The sequence below is a fragment of the Crocodylus porosus genome, unplaced genomic scaffold, assembly GCF_001723895.1.
Source record: "Crocodylus porosus isolate Cpor-Errol unplaced genomic scaffold, CroPor_comp1, whole genome shotgun sequence".
Taxonomy (NCBI): Eukaryota; Metazoa; Chordata; order Crocodylia; family Crocodylidae; genus Crocodylus; species Crocodylus porosus.
In genome coordinates this window covers 8,662,276-8,677,134 of record NW_017728951.1, presented here as the reverse complement: position 1 = coordinate 8,677,134, position 14,859 = coordinate 8,662,276, and the positions used below count along the sequence as shown (strand labels likewise).

General features: G+C 45.3%; 1 protein-coding gene across 1 annotated transcript; it reads right to left on the bottom strand.

The window, feature by feature from the left end:
* Positions 1–666: 666 nt before the first annotated feature.
* METTL10 (methyltransferase like 10) lies at positions 667–11,393 on the bottom strand. Its single transcript, XM_019556243.1, has 6 exons — positions 11,312–11,393; positions 9,620–9,685; positions 8,902–9,016; positions 3,960–4,067; positions 1,931–2,147; positions 667–1,136 (listed from the first exon to the last, which is right to left on the bottom strand). The coding sequence occupies exons 1-6, from the start codon at positions 11,362–11,364 to the stop codon at positions 1,039–1,041; spliced, it is 657 nt and encodes a 218-aa protein (XP_019411788.1). The 5' UTR covers positions 11,365–11,393; the 3' UTR covers positions 667–1,038.
* Between the last annotated feature and the right edge of the window lie 3,466 nt (positions 11,394–14,859).

Genomic DNA, 14,859 nt, shown 5'->3' with positions numbered 1-14,859 from the left:
CTGAAAATGTGTGTCAAAATGCACAAGGGAAGATGAATATTACTTTTCTTTTTCTCCAGGCAACCACATCAATACTCCATAAATATGAAATAATAAAAGAGGAAATGAAGGTAGAGAAGGAAAATAATAAAAATCATCAGCTGTAGGGTATTATGCTTGAGATTCTGCTGGTCTCATCATGAGTCTTCCACAACCAAAATCAACCTTATAAAATTAACTAGAGAACCAGATGTTCCTTATTGGCTCTTCATAATACAGTAATATATAATAAATATTAAAATATATAAGAGTATATGCTACTGAACAGCTTTAACAGCAAATAATTTCTGTACATATTTTACTGGATCCCTGCTAGTGATTTGTAATAGCATGCAAATATTAGACAGCTAGGTGCTTTAAAAGCACCTACAATTGGCCTTCAGTGGAAACAGGTAGGCTAACTCTGAGCACTTATGAATATCCCTTGCTAGAATACTCTGGGTAGCTAGTGAGACAATCTTATATTCATTGCTCCTTTTCCTTAACTAAATGTGGATTCTGGATAATGCTGTAAACTTTCCTGCTTCTTTCTCTGAAAGTAAATAATTAAATATTGACATTTCGTTTTCAAAATGCACATTCCCTAGTATATCACACAACCTGGAAATAAGACTTTCTGCCTCACACTGGATTTACAGTTTGAGTTTATTCTAAACTGCTGGTTATCAAAATAAAATTAAACAGGAAAAAATGTTTACAGTTCAAATACAAACAAATTACTTGGGCACAGGCAACTTTCATTGAAACAAGTGAGCCTATAACAAAGGCAGAATTTCTCCTAAAAATATTACAATTTTGCATAACTTGTCCATAATATTTTACAGTCCATTACAATTGAACATTAACTGTTCACCGTGCACACTAACTGTATATTTGGCGAGCATTTATTTATACAGATGTATACGGTGGTTTTTTTTCTTTCTTCCTTGCTGTCAGATTTACTTTAACGTTCAGACTTTTCTTTTCGCAGTGAATCTAATTTGTCAAAGATGGATGGCGTCATTTTTTTCTTTGGAAAACCAAGGATGTTACACTGTTTCCAATTTTCCCGCCAAAACAGAACTTGGGTGTTGGCAGCTCTTCCAGAAAGTCAAATCCTGCCAGACAGAAATGAAAATACTTTCATTAAAAGTGAGTTGTATGTATTAAATTGAAAAACCCTTTGCAAACAGCTGTTAGTTCATCTGGAAACAGAGCATGTTAGTTACTCTGAAAATTTACAGAACTATATTCTTGTTGTATTGCTTCTTTATCCAGCTGAAAGTCCGCTCTGGATAACAAAATCTTAGCTAGCTGGATCACGCAGATTAATGGCAAAAAAGATTATGATAACTTGCCAGTAATTCTAGTTCTCCAGGAGGAATGGTTATATTAGAGCCATACTCCTAGATTTCAAACTTCAAGCATGAAATTCAAAATCGGACCAACAAAAATATTCAAACTTGTGCAGAGATTCACTGAGCATGTGACATGTGGGTGTGGTTGCAGCGTCAGTCTCTAGTTACCCGGTAATTCGTAACTACAAATAGGTACGAATGTTTGAAACTCTGCCGGGCAGTTAAGTAGAGGGTTCTGACAAGGCTCAGACGTAATGATGATAAATATCTTCCCCAAAGTAATTTCTCAGATTCTTGTTCTGAGACTTGCAGTTTAAGAGCGAGGGTTTTGTTATAACTACATCAGCACTGAAAAATATAGGAGACCATAATTCTCCCACCGTGCCTCCAAAAGGAAAGCAATAGTGAGAATGAAACTGAGGCATAATCTAGCCCATTTACTGTTGAGTTGTCTAATCCTCACCTGCCTTATCATCAACAATAGGGCATTAACATTTACTCACCAGATCCTTAAAGAAGCACCAGCTGGCAGATGCTTCTGTTCAACCACTTACCTTCTCTGAACTCATTTAGCAGTTCCTCTTTGGTCCAATTACAAGATGTTATGAGGAAAAAGCCTTCTGGATTCAATACCCTGCAGAGCGATTCCACATACTGCTTCCTCTTTACAGCCGCATTATCAGGATTGAGGCTTATGGCATCAAAGGTTCCTTTGTCAATACAGATCTGAAATCCTAATAGCTCAGCTGAAGGAGTCAGAAAATCGTTTACCTAAATCAAAAGTGTACTTCTATGAAAACGTCTCTTTGGGAGGTGCCAAGTCTTCCTTTAACATGAAACAATACAAAACTGGCAGCAGCTAGGTATGCTTGTGAAGTGGCCATCCAATGGCTTTCCTTAATAATGATGCCTTATCAATTTGTTTCTATGTATTACGTACAAATGCAGCTACCTACTTACCCATCTCAAGTAAGCATATGGCTCCCATTATCCTAGTATCTGAGAACCTCACAATTTTGAATGTGCTTGATCGCTGCTCTATTATTCCTGACCACGCTTGTATTGTACTAGAAGCCTTGGCTGTGGACCAAGGACTCAGTGTGCTGGGTACTGTACAAATGCATAACAAGAGATGGCGTCTAACAGGAAGTGTTCACAACCTAAGTGTAAGGAAAGCGGTAACATATGGAGAGAACAAATAAAAGATTAATGCTGTTCAGCATTAAAACCAGGGGTCTCAGTCCACCAGCTGCCCAGCTACTGAGGTTTTTATAATGAAGAATATAATTTTCTATCATATACTTGAAATTCAAAATGCCTAATCTAGACTACAGAACTGACCCTTTAAGTCTAGGGCCAGCTTTTCTGGGAAGTGGGTTGAAACCCTCTCACCCCAGATCTCCCTTTGGAAGGCTATTATTCAAAAGGTGGACACCGTCATCACCAGCTAGTTATCGATAAATTGCAGTTAATTGCAGCTACTCAAGTCGCAGTCAGATTTACCAATTTTCATGGGAGGGTCACAGCATGAAGAGCAAATTCCATGAACATTTCCTGGATCTGCTCTGGTGGCCCTGCCCCTTGGTACTGATTGGTGGAGAGGCCCCACGTGGGAGGAGGGAAGAGGGGACAGCCACCATCTTGTCTGCTGGCTGCCCTTTGTGTAGCTCCACCCCTTGGTGCTGATTGGCAGGGAGGCCCTTGGAAAGGGAGGAGGGACAAGGGGGAGGCAGCCATCTTTTCTGCTCTCCTTCATGCTGCCCTGACAGCTGGTGCCTTCTCCTCCTGGGCAGGCCACAGCAGCAATGAGGACTGCTGCCTCCCACTGGGGAGCCAGCATTTTATTTTTAAGTTGGGGGGTGGGGGGGAGTTTATTTGTTTGTTTTTTTGTTTTTGCGGATTTAAGGATAATCCCGGATTTCTCAGTTTCCACAAAATGCATGAAACCACAAGTTAAGCAGACCCCTAGTTGTCAAGTGAGAGGGACCAGGGGTGCTAAGCTTTATACTGTACTTAGCAGTGTCAGGGAGATTTGTGTGCTTCGAGGGCAACTAAGGCAATCTTCATGCATTCCCCAACTCTGACATGACTCACGACAGAGTGTAGGTGGGAATTAAGCACCAGGGTGTTCAAAAATTGGATGGCTTGTGAGCGTGCATAGAAGCTGAAGCCTGTGACTCAGCAATCCTTTAAAACCAAAATAGAGCTACCTAAAGGGTTTTACAGCTGCTAGAGCGAAGTTAATTTAAATCACTTTTCCTAACATAGGCATCTAAATCCCATTTAGGTGTCTACAAGAATTATTTGGACCCAGTTACTAGCAATTCCCCTGCTGCAGGCATGAAATTCTTGTTTCCCTTAATGAAAGTGTACAAGTTCCCACTAACTAAAATACCTTCTTGTAAGTATGAGCGTGTTAACAAGCTATTGGTTAGAGTCCTCCCAAGTATGCAGAAACTCCGGTGAATTTCAAAAGAGCTAATTACTGTATTAAAATGAATACATAGGAATAGCAAGTAGCTCAATTAATCTCTGGCACGACTACTTTGTGTTTTCTTGGCTATAATTTCTCTCAATGCTTACCTGCAATTTAATGTTGGGCAATCCTTGTTCTTCTATTATCTCTTCAGAAAGAGTTATTGCAGAAGGAGAATAATCAATTCCAGTGAGATTAGTGTAACCGGATTTTGCCTACAGAGTAGAGAATTGTAATCAGCATGCTAGCAAAAGATCCTTGTGCAAATAGGCCTGCTCCTTCTGTTCATTTTTATTACAAAAAGACCCCTTTATTGCTGTTATCACTGCAGAACAAAAAAACGGTATAAATGAGCTAAACTGATTGTATTCTGCCTTGTACATCCACAGAATTGTTTATTAAAGGCTAGCTTCTTCCAATAAGTGAAGAACTGAGCAGGACTATGAAAGGTAATGCCCTGGTGAAGTTATACATCTTCTAAGCAACACCAAAATGAACCTGGAAAACAGGAATTATTGTACAACACAAGAACATAAGCCAGCAGCAGATAACCCCAAGGAAGGAGTAAATCCTCCATGATGGACATCTATAATGACATATCAACAGGAAAGGTGCTTCTTACAAGCCAACCAAATGTTGAGGTTAAATGCTGAAGCATGAGGCTGAAATTCCTAGCCATTATTTTTATCCTACCTTGTGTAAACACCTATCTTCCTATTGTTCAAATTAAGATCTAGCCTTATTTGAATGCTGCCAAGGCTTTTTTTTCAACAATATTTGCCAGACTTCCATAAGCCAATGGTGCACTGTGTCAAAAGGTATCCAGACAGTGACTTGGGTTGGATTCTGTATTGAGTAATGAGCCAATGCAGACAGCTGAACATTCAGGTGATGATGTGTTAACAGCAATCTGCTTGCTGTGTCCTGCAGCAGCTGCAGTCTTTTCAGTGTCTGGTTTCCTCCCTAGATAGAGTTTCCTTAATAGAGTCTGAATGTCACATGTGTGGATCTGTCTGACTGGGTCTGAACTGGTTGGGGAAAGGAGGCAATCTTCTAGCCAACTACATGTAGAAGTGGGGGTGTGACTGATTTTGGTTTCGGCAATGTGCATTCAAAATGCCAATGGGATGTCCAGGTTGCACGCTGACCTCTTCTGAAAACGGATTCCCTTTACAGTAGAGGGTGCTACAAAGATAAACTTTTCAAAGCACTTTCCCTGGCAGCATAATATCGAGAAATATGCAAGTTCAGCTTTACCCAGAAGCTTTTAATACAGGCATTAATTTCAGCTATACAGGGAGAGTTCTGATGAAGAGCTGTATATTGCTGAGGCTTCTCCCCATCCTATCTCCCTGGAGCTCCCAGTGCATTGATGTAGATACTGGCTACTGTCAGAGAGGAGACTGAGCCTTGTGTGACTTGAGCTGAAGGAGATACAAGAATAGTTCCAGTTCTAAGAAAGGTCCCAAAAGGACTTAGTCACTTCTGGGGAGATTTGCTTATGAATAGAGTTTTTGGAGCCAAGATAGAAGCATTTGATCAACGACATTGAATGCATCGCATTCCAATGGAATGAGTGCAGATTAACTACCTTTGTTCGGGCAGGAAAAGGTGGAACTATCAACTGTCTCTCTGCACAAGTTAGCGCAGGAGTTCGCGCAGGAGGGCCCGAGGCCCTGCCCGTGAGTCCCCCAGAGCATTCAGTCTCAGCCATAGCCAGCCCACCAGCAGCATGACACGGATGGTCCCCTTGGGCTCTGTGGCCCCCCCCGCCGGCACCTCAGAGACAGCCAGCCAGACGGAGCCCCTGGTTCCGGGCTTCACGCAGGCAGAGCCTTTGGCTGTGGGGGCTGCCTGTCCTTTTTCAAGCTCTGGGGCCCGGGAGCATGGCCACCTCCCCTTGTGGGGTCTGCTCCCTACTGGGGTCTCTGGCGCGCCAGCTGGAGGAGCTCCAGGCTGCAGTCCAGAGACTGTGTGCCATCGGGGACTGTGAGCAGGAGATAGACTCCTACCGCCAGGCCCTTCTCCCCCGGAAGGTGGAGAGTAGACCACGGTCTCCCACCAGGATAAGGGAGAACCTGGGGACCTCCCTGACTGTCCAGCCACGGGGTTGGACCATGGTGATCAAGGACCCCGGGGCCCATTGCACCAAGGCCCCTGCCCCACTGGAGCTTTGCAACAGGTATGAGCCTCTTGCAGCCACAGCAGAGCCTGCTGAGTTGCCAGCTCCCACAGGCAACACAGAGGACACTGTAGCTACCGTCCCCACTCTCCCCAAGACCAAACACACAGTGTTTGTTGTGGGAGACTCCATCCTGAGGGGGACTGAGGGGGCAATCTGATGCCCCGACCCCTTAGCCCAGGAAGTTTGCTGCTTCCCGGAGGCCTGCATCCGTGACATTGCAGAGAAGATCCCTAAACTCCTCCAGCCCACAGACCGCTATCCCATGCTCCTCATCCATGTGGGCACCAATGACACGGCTCAGAGTGCTCCTAGCTGGGTCATGAGGCGCTCCAGGGATTTGGGAGCGGGACTAAAGGGTCTGGGGGCACAGGTGGTGTTCTTGTCGATCCTCCCAGTCTCGGGCTATGGACTGAGGAGGATCCAGGTAGTCAACCAAAGACTGTGGCTCTGGTGTCATCAGGAAGGCTTTGGCTTCCATGACCACAGTCTGCTCTTTGGAGAGAGAGGCAGCGAGCTGCTGGGAAGGGACGGCCTCCACCTCTCTCCACTGGGGAGGAGGCTCTTCTCAGCTAGACTGGCTGACCTGCTCCACTGGGCTTTAAACTAAGCCCGCCGGGGGATGAGGGGACCACTGCCACTGCTGACCCAATGAGTGGCCCTTTGAAAGCCAGCAGGCCAAGGCACATAAGGGATCCCACCCCAGCCCCGGCCCTGGAACAAAATGTAGGCATTGCAAGAGCCCCTAAGGGGACACTTGCGTGTCTATACATAAATGCCAGGAGCCTGGGGAATAAACAGGAGGAACTTGTTCTCCTCCTAAATGCAAATAACTATGATGTCAGCGGGATAACAGAGACCTGGTGAGACTCCACCCGTGACTGGACCATGGGTATAGACGGCTATACCCTGTACAGGAGGGATCGAGTGGACAAAAGGGGCAGGGGCGTAGCTCTGTATGTCAAGGAAAGCTACATGTCCCTGCAAGCTGACCTTGGCACCCATGGTGGATGACTTAAGACCCTCTGGGTTAAATCCATGGGGAACACGGCACAGGGGATACTATGGCGGGGGTCTACTACAGAGCCAGGACCTCGACCAGGAGTTCACCAGGGAATTGACTGAGGCTGCACAATCCCAGTGTATGGTTGTCATGGGAGACTTTAACTACCCAGACATCTCATGGGAGGAGCGCTCGGTCAAATCCAAGCAGTCGCAAAGCTTTCTCTCACGTGTGGACGACCTCTATATCTGATGCAGGAAGTCTACGGGCCGACAAGAGGTGAAGCGCTGCTCGACCTTGTACTGGCAACTGGGGATGACCTAACTGGCAACCTAACAATTGAAGGGAAGCTGGGTGACAGTGACCATGAACTGATCACCTTCACCATCTGCCATAAAGCTGGCAAGTCAGTCAGTTGTACAGAAGTCCTCGACTTCCGGAAAGCTGACTTTGACAAGCTAAAGAGGCTTGTCAGAGACGCCCTAAAAGGCCACAACCCAATGGAGAGGGGAGTTCAGGATGAGTGGTTGCTCCTCAGGCACGGTGCTAGCGGGTGTAGCACTGCCAAGCCTGTAAGTATGCTGAGTATTCTTCCTATCGAGGTGGAGCACCTTGCACTTCTCTGCATTGAAGGCCATCCAGCGTTGGTCGGCCCACCTTGAGAGTGTGTCCAAGTCGGCCTGTACCCCCAGCCTGTCCTGCGGTGTAATGGCCCTCCCCTATAATTTGGTATCGTCCGTGAACTTAGCCAGTTCACATCTGACTCCCAAATCATAGAATCACAGAAATCACAAATTTATTTTTGGATCCTACAGAAAAAAACACTAAGTGGGGAAAAATAATTCTTTTAGTTATAAACTGAACAAATCTGAGACACTACAAACTATCCCACTTTTACTGTCATTTTCAGAAGAGAACTGCTCTTGAACAAAATTTCTTACACATGTGACCGCAGTATTTTGGAGCACATTATCGCAAAAAGCATCTCTTATTCTGTACCTACAGAGTTTTAAAAGGAACCTACTTTTTTTCACAAGCTACTATTTTTCCTAATACAGAAAAAAACTATTTTTATATTTGTAAGGGACATCAGGTGTCAGATTTAAGGATGATATAATACTCAAGTATAGCCAACTCTTGTGGCTAACTCTACGTGCAGTGGAAGCTTAAAATGAACATTTCCAATGACTTAGATGAAGCAATTTTTAACTCTGTGTATTTTTTTTTTGTTGATCTGTGAGCTCAGTCTAATCCTACAGTAAGGCTATGGCAGTGATTCTCAGCCAGGATACTAGGCCTTTTGAAAGTTGCTACAAGGTGTGAGGCGAGAAGTAAAGTGATAAGCAAAGTGTGAGGAGATAAGTCCAGGCTCATGATTGTCCCTGGCCTGACTGCTGCCTTGCCCCCACTACCCAGCCCCTCTACAAGGAGATAAGCATTGTTATAAATTTAGTTTTTGAAATGGGGTCATTCAATTCACAAATGCTATGGAGAAGTGCCTTGAGTCAAAGAAGGTTGAGAACCACTGAACTATGTCAAAACACTTAATCGAAAACATGAAAAGAAACACAAAGCAACTCTGAAACAAGATTACTAATCTTCATGTCCTGCTGTGCCACTCCTGAGGTAACAACATGTCAGACCTTTAAACATCCATGGTATTAGGTTTCTACCTCAAGCAAAATAAATGCAAGGTGCATGTTATATTTGGGGGTATATGTGAGAAAATATAGTAGTTGGGTTATCTTTTTAGTTCCAGTGTGATTTGGTACTTGCAAAGATTCTCCTGTTTTTCAGGAAATGTATATGTTTTGCCCTTCACTTTGATTCTGTACCAAAAGCACAATTTTCAAAAAATACCAACCAATTCAACCAGCAAAATGCCATTTCCAGTTCCAATGTCAAGCACAGAACTGTCCAGGGGGATCTTTTGTTTTTTCATCCATCTGATTAAACGAACCATGCTTTCTTCTCCAAACCTACAAGAAATAGAGGCTCAGGTTCTCAAGATAACACAGATCCATGACTAACAGAGCAACTCTGTGTCTCTCTGTCCCACACGCTGGGGCATTGGTAATGCACCTGTCACTCCATTACCTAGGCAACAATCTACATAGATCATATTCCAAGTTTTAAGTGAACCAAAAAGCCTTAAACCCAGCTGGATTACCAGTACTAGAAGCTGAGGTTCTCACTATGTACTCATGGGAGGTAAAATAAGGACAACACTGGAAGCTTGCACGCTGTCTGCGTAATTCTGAGCCCCTGAGGATAAAAATGCATGTCCTCAGGCATGTGAACACTAGTCCGTTAGTAAATCAGACGATATTTGCCAGCTTGCTTTTCACACAACAGTTGTCAGAGAGAACCTAACAATTTCTAGTTACACTAGATCTGGGACTGTCAGGAATTGGTGCCTTCAAGGTAAAAAAAACTTCCCATCACGTTACCCACAGCCGGAGTTACCTGGGGACCCAGCAGACTTATAATGCTTTAGAAAAAAGAAAAAAATTACTATGTAACTTTCAAAAGAAGGGAACATAAAACTGTTTACTGACAGCTACTTTTTTTTTTTTTTTTACCAAATCTCTCCAATATCTCCATTTTCTTGAAAATGTTGCAGTTCTCTTTCATACGCAGCATCCCAGCTAGAGAAGAAAGAGAAAAGAATACTAAAATTAACAGACATCCCTGGTCTAAATCATTCCTAACTGTGGCCTGTGGTTTGCACGCAGCCTGCAAGGAGTTAATACGTGGCCCTCAGACTCCCAACCAGCTGCTACTGCTATCTACATAGCTCTGGCTGCAGCAACTGTACAGCAGAGAAGCCCATGGCCAGGTAGCTGAAGGTGACGCCTCATTGTGCTGCATGCAGTGTTGGGGTGAGCATGTGGGAGGGGAGAAAGCACTATGCTTATGTAGTGTGCAGCTGGGGGGGCCTGTGGCTCCAGTAGCATGCAGTCCCAACTGGCATGGCCTATGGTGGGTATGGCCTCTGGCCTCTTAGAAGCTGGACATCCCTGATCTAGACAGAAGATCAGGGGCAAATTGTAGGTGGGAAGATCACATACACATAAGGCAACCTGAAAGGCCAAATTTCGTAGCTGCAGCTAAAGAGTGTTGGAGTAAGAGCACGCTTTTCTGCTCCTTGAATACTGGAGATACTCTGCCTACTCAGCCAGTCCTCTAATGTAAACCAGGCTGCAATAACGTAATGCTAGAACATGCATGGAACCATCTTTAAATCCCATTTCCTACACCAGCATCTGGGATTAGAGAAGGAATATGGAAGCTGCTATGGTGATTGTTTGCCATCCAAGAGAGACTTTTCAGCAGCTGGTTCCACTGGGTAGAAGTGTCTCAGGCATATCCAAGATGTACATCTTTCAGGGTGCATATTCTCTTAAGCACTTTAACACCACAGCAGATCAATCAGGTTATAAAGGAGCAGGTGTGCACCACACTCGGCAACATTCTTTGTCTGACACCCTGTTACTCTCAAAAGGTGTGAAGTTCTTCCCTAACAGTGAAAACATTGGGGGAAAATCAGAGAAATTTACTGGTAACCTGCCAAAGACTGCACACACAGGCTTTATGATCACTCATGTCAGAGCTCATTAACTTCTCCATGGTGTTCCCCCACTCAGAGCACTATTTGTACCTTACAAAAGTGGATCTGGAGCTCTTTGTTGATAACACTGGGTAATCAAATGAGGAACAACGAATAGGTGCAGGCTAATAATGAGCCAGTGCATTTGTGGCTAACCTCTTTAATCTTTCTAACTCTCACTGATGTCAAGATCTTCCAACCAAAGCCAGCTTAGCTCATGCTTCAATTTTTTGTCTTTTAAGATGGGCTGCCCTGGCACTCCAGGATTATAAAACCAGTCCAGAACCACAGACGTCTCAGGTTTTCATTGCATCGCATTTTTCATGGACACTGCATCTCAACTTTGGGTATACTTTTAATTCAGCAGGTCCTGAGAAATCCCAGCAGGCTAACAATGTGCTCTGGGGTGTCACCACTATATTTCCCCAGTGAACTTGACCTTGGCGCCCTTTGCTGGCCCATCTCTCTCCCTGCAAAGAAAAGTCAGCAACAACACAGGAGCTGCAGGGAAGCCCCTGGCTGAGCCCAGGAGAGGTTCAGGGGACCACCACCCTCTGCCCAGTCCACACCCGCCTCCTGGGCCGGGGAGCTGGGCAGGACAGGGGCAAGCGCTGCCCTGCACCCCCACGGCGGTAGGGGGCGCCGCTCCCCGCCCCCGACTCACTGCTCCTTGGTCCCCAGGACAGAGGGGCCGAACGCGTCCTCCCCGCTCCCCATCCCTGCAAAACCACGTGGGACCCGGAAGTGCAGGCGCACCATAGAGTACCGCAGAGAGTGTTGGGCGGCTGCCGCTCTAAGCTGCATGGAGGACTTGGGCTCTGTGGTGGAGGTGGTGCGGGGCAACCGCTGCCCTGCCCTACCCTACCCTGCTGTGTGCTTACACCCTTGGCACAAACGTGAGGCTGGTTTGTTGCAACCGGGAGAAAGAGGCTGTTTATTTGGGGGAGATGCCTTCTAATCTCTGCAGCTCCTTTGCAAGAGACCGGAATGATTGTGGGGCCCACTGCTGCTATCCCCTCCCCCCCCCAGGGGCTATTGCAGCCAAGCCCCAGCGCCACCTAGGCTGCATCTCTCGCTCGCATATGGCAGAATGAGTGCAGCTCGTCAGACTTGCAGGGCAGCCTTATTCTTGTCCTGAAAATACACCTGCCATTGCTACCCAGGATGTCAAGATTTCGTCTCACATTGTCTTGAATCAGCTGCTGGCCTCGTGGAGGCATTCCTGCCTGAAGGCCAACGTGGCTTCTGCTGCAGCAGTTCAACCATTGATGCGTTTGCACTAAAGAAGCTGCTGGAAACATGCAGAGAATAACACAGAAGCAATAGGAAAAAATAGAGTAACGTTAAAAAAAAAAAGCAACACAGATAAAATGTATCTTCTCTGAACCAAGAGTTCTAGAGTTTTGCATTTCTTTTTGTCTCAGACCAACACGGCTATTCCTGAGAGTAACGCAGAGCATCTTGTGTGTTGTTCATAGATATAGCCAAAGCATTTGACTCTGTCTCTCAAACTGTATTGTCGGACTTGGATGACCAGAACAAATTGTCTTCTTGATTGTTGGCTTTCACAACCGAAGGAGCTTAGTTTGCAGGGCTCAAACCTCCCCTTTGACACCTGGTACCAGACAGGGCTGCCAAATGCTGACTTTTGTCCTTTCAACACATTTCTTATATTTTTCCTCTGTGATGCCTTTGACACTGTCCCAGTATAACTTAGATCGCAAGCCATTCTTCCTTAGCAGATTACAGTCAAGGCTCAGGACACGGGCTGCAGTGGTTCTCCTGCTTTACCTGTGGCAGGTTAGGGTATTAGGTTTGTGCTGTGTCCGAATTGGCAGTAGTTTTACATAGAGGTTAGATTATGCATTGTATAGGATGGTTTGGATAGGGATGATCCTGCCTCAGCCAGGGGGTTGGACTAGACGCACTCTGAAGGTCACTTCCAGCCAATTCTCTATGAGTCTGTAGACGGCAGTGATTTATAACTTGCTGTTTGCTGCTGGTTTTGTGGCTGAGAGTCAGCCCAAGTTGAAGCAAACAGTCACTGCCCTAGGGTCTCAGCCTGGGTCCTATAGGTCAGTCATGAAAAAACTGGTTATGTGCAATGTGGAGCCCTCAGGTATCCAGTGGTCACTTAGACTAAGCAATGCAATAAAGAAAACCTATCTAGGAAATGTGGTGGCTGCAGATGGATCACTTGATTCAGAGATATGGGGGAAGATGGTAAGTGTTTCTGGCAATTTTCCCATCTTGAGGTCTTGTGTGGGAAAGACGGGCTCTAGATGCCAACAAAGGTCTCAGTCTGTGAAGTGATGGTGCTCCTCTGCCTCCTGTATGGTTACGATACTTCAAACCCACATCAGGTCATTGGAGAGCTTTCCTTTGAGAGTATTTGAATGGTTGAACCCCTCTTTGTGCCCACCCTGACAGCTGGGATATGAGAGACCCTGTGCCTCTGAGGATTCCCTTGTGACCTGGGAATCCTGGTGCCGTGCCCCGTTGGGTTTCTCATTCCTTGCCTTTGCCTTTGTAAGCTAGAATCTGTGGAGGCCATACCCCACTGGATCGGGAACTGAGAATACCTATGTTGGGGCTGTATACATGCACGTGCACCTGAAAACAGGCATGCTTGCTGCAGAGTACAAGTTTGTGAGCACTGACTGGGGACACCCAGCAAGATAACTGAAGTAGTTCTTAGGTCTTAGAGCTATTATTTCAATCAGTATTTTTCTTTGTGAAGTAGCCTCATTAACCTAACAATACCTTGTTGAGATGAATGGGCCATTTCAGATCTCTCTCAGCTTCTCAGCCCTTCCTATATGCCAGGACAAGGTCATCTTTGCTCTGTTGCCCATTCCTGCCTCCCTTCATCTTATACAAGGCCTCCTTGCAGCCCCACCAGCTTCCCCATGATTCCTCCAAGCTTATAAGAAGCAAGGATTGTCAAGTAGGAGAACAGAGCTCAGTGTCAGAAATCTGAGGAAAAGCACCATGCTGGTGTGTGAGAGGAGGTCTGAAGTACTGGGCATGATGGCAGGAATGGTGGAGAATCAGACTATGAAGAGGGACTACACTGAAATGTCTGAAACCAGACAGTGAGAGTTAAGTGGGAAGTTAGGTGAGTCCAAACAGCTGCAGACGAATATGAGATAAACCAGGGAGATGGAAAAAACCAGGGTGAAAAGGAGGGGATCAGAACAGTATGCTGGGAAATTTTAGACTAGAGTATTTTGGATCTGTCCCTGTTATCAAAGGACCAGTTATGGGTTTTTATACAGCCCCTATCACTGTCATGTCCAAAAGCTTTTGAGAGATTGTGTCTCCACAGTCTTTAATATACTTTCCCTCACAACATGCCTGTGAGGTAAAGGAGTGCTATCACCCCTGTTTTTACAGATTCCTTCTCACTAAATCACAGTAAAACTAAAACAACCGAATCCAAGTTTCTCAAATGTCTGGTCCAAACTACTGGACACATTTTCCTCCCCTGTCCCTACCATGTTTGATCTCCCTCCACTTCCAAAAATGTAATCAACCCCCTATGATTCCTTACATTGCTTCAGCATCCTGTGCTCAGTTTGCAGTCCCATACTGATGTCTGCCTCTTGATGAGGAGAATGGTTGAGGGAGGAGAAAGCAGGTGGTGGTAAATAGTAATGATGTCAAGACAGTGGCCAATGAAGAGAATAACATGCCACTAGTGCACCCTATGATATGCATTGCCAAGGAAACAGAGGCAATGGAGTGGGGACCTGGGAAGCTGGAATATGGGCTTGTTGAAAAATTATTTTTTTTAAAAAGGAAATTAAATGCCCCCAAAACGTTCACAAACCTCTGTTGCCCAAAGAGACCTAGTGGCTTCAAGAATGTGGAGAGGGCCCACATTTAAATATCTGAAACAGGAAAGTGAAGAGTTAAGATAATGCAAACATTCCAAACATTTTAAACACATCTATTATTCCTGTTACTTTAAAATAAAAGGTACAGAAGCTGGGAGGACCACTTAAGAATTGCACACTGCAAATTTAGGTAAACACCTCAACTCCTCAACTACAAACCTACAGGGGAGGTACCACTGCCTAAATTAACATCAGTGCCTGCCAAGAAAACTAGGGAAACTACTGACAAAACACCCTTGTGAAAGCCGCATGCGAGGTTCCAGGAGTACCTCTGGCCTTCCTGAATGTTTCATTCCAGAAAACTCAAACCCAC

Excerpts from the sequence above, each read along its gene's own strand:
- METTL10 (XM_019556243.1), bottom strand. The coding sequence starts at position 11,364 with ATGGGGAGCGGGGAGGACGCGTTCGGCCCCTCTGTCCTGGGGACCAAG. Across the intron at positions 9,017-9,619 it reads GGAGATATTGGAGAGATTTG|GTTTGGAGAAGAAAGCATGG; the intron begins GTAAAAAAAAAA and ends TATTTCTTGTAG. Across the intron at positions 4,068-8,901 it reads GCATTTTGCTGGTTGAATTG|GCAAAATCCGGTTACACTAA; the intron begins GTTGGTATTTTT and ends TCTACTCTGTAG.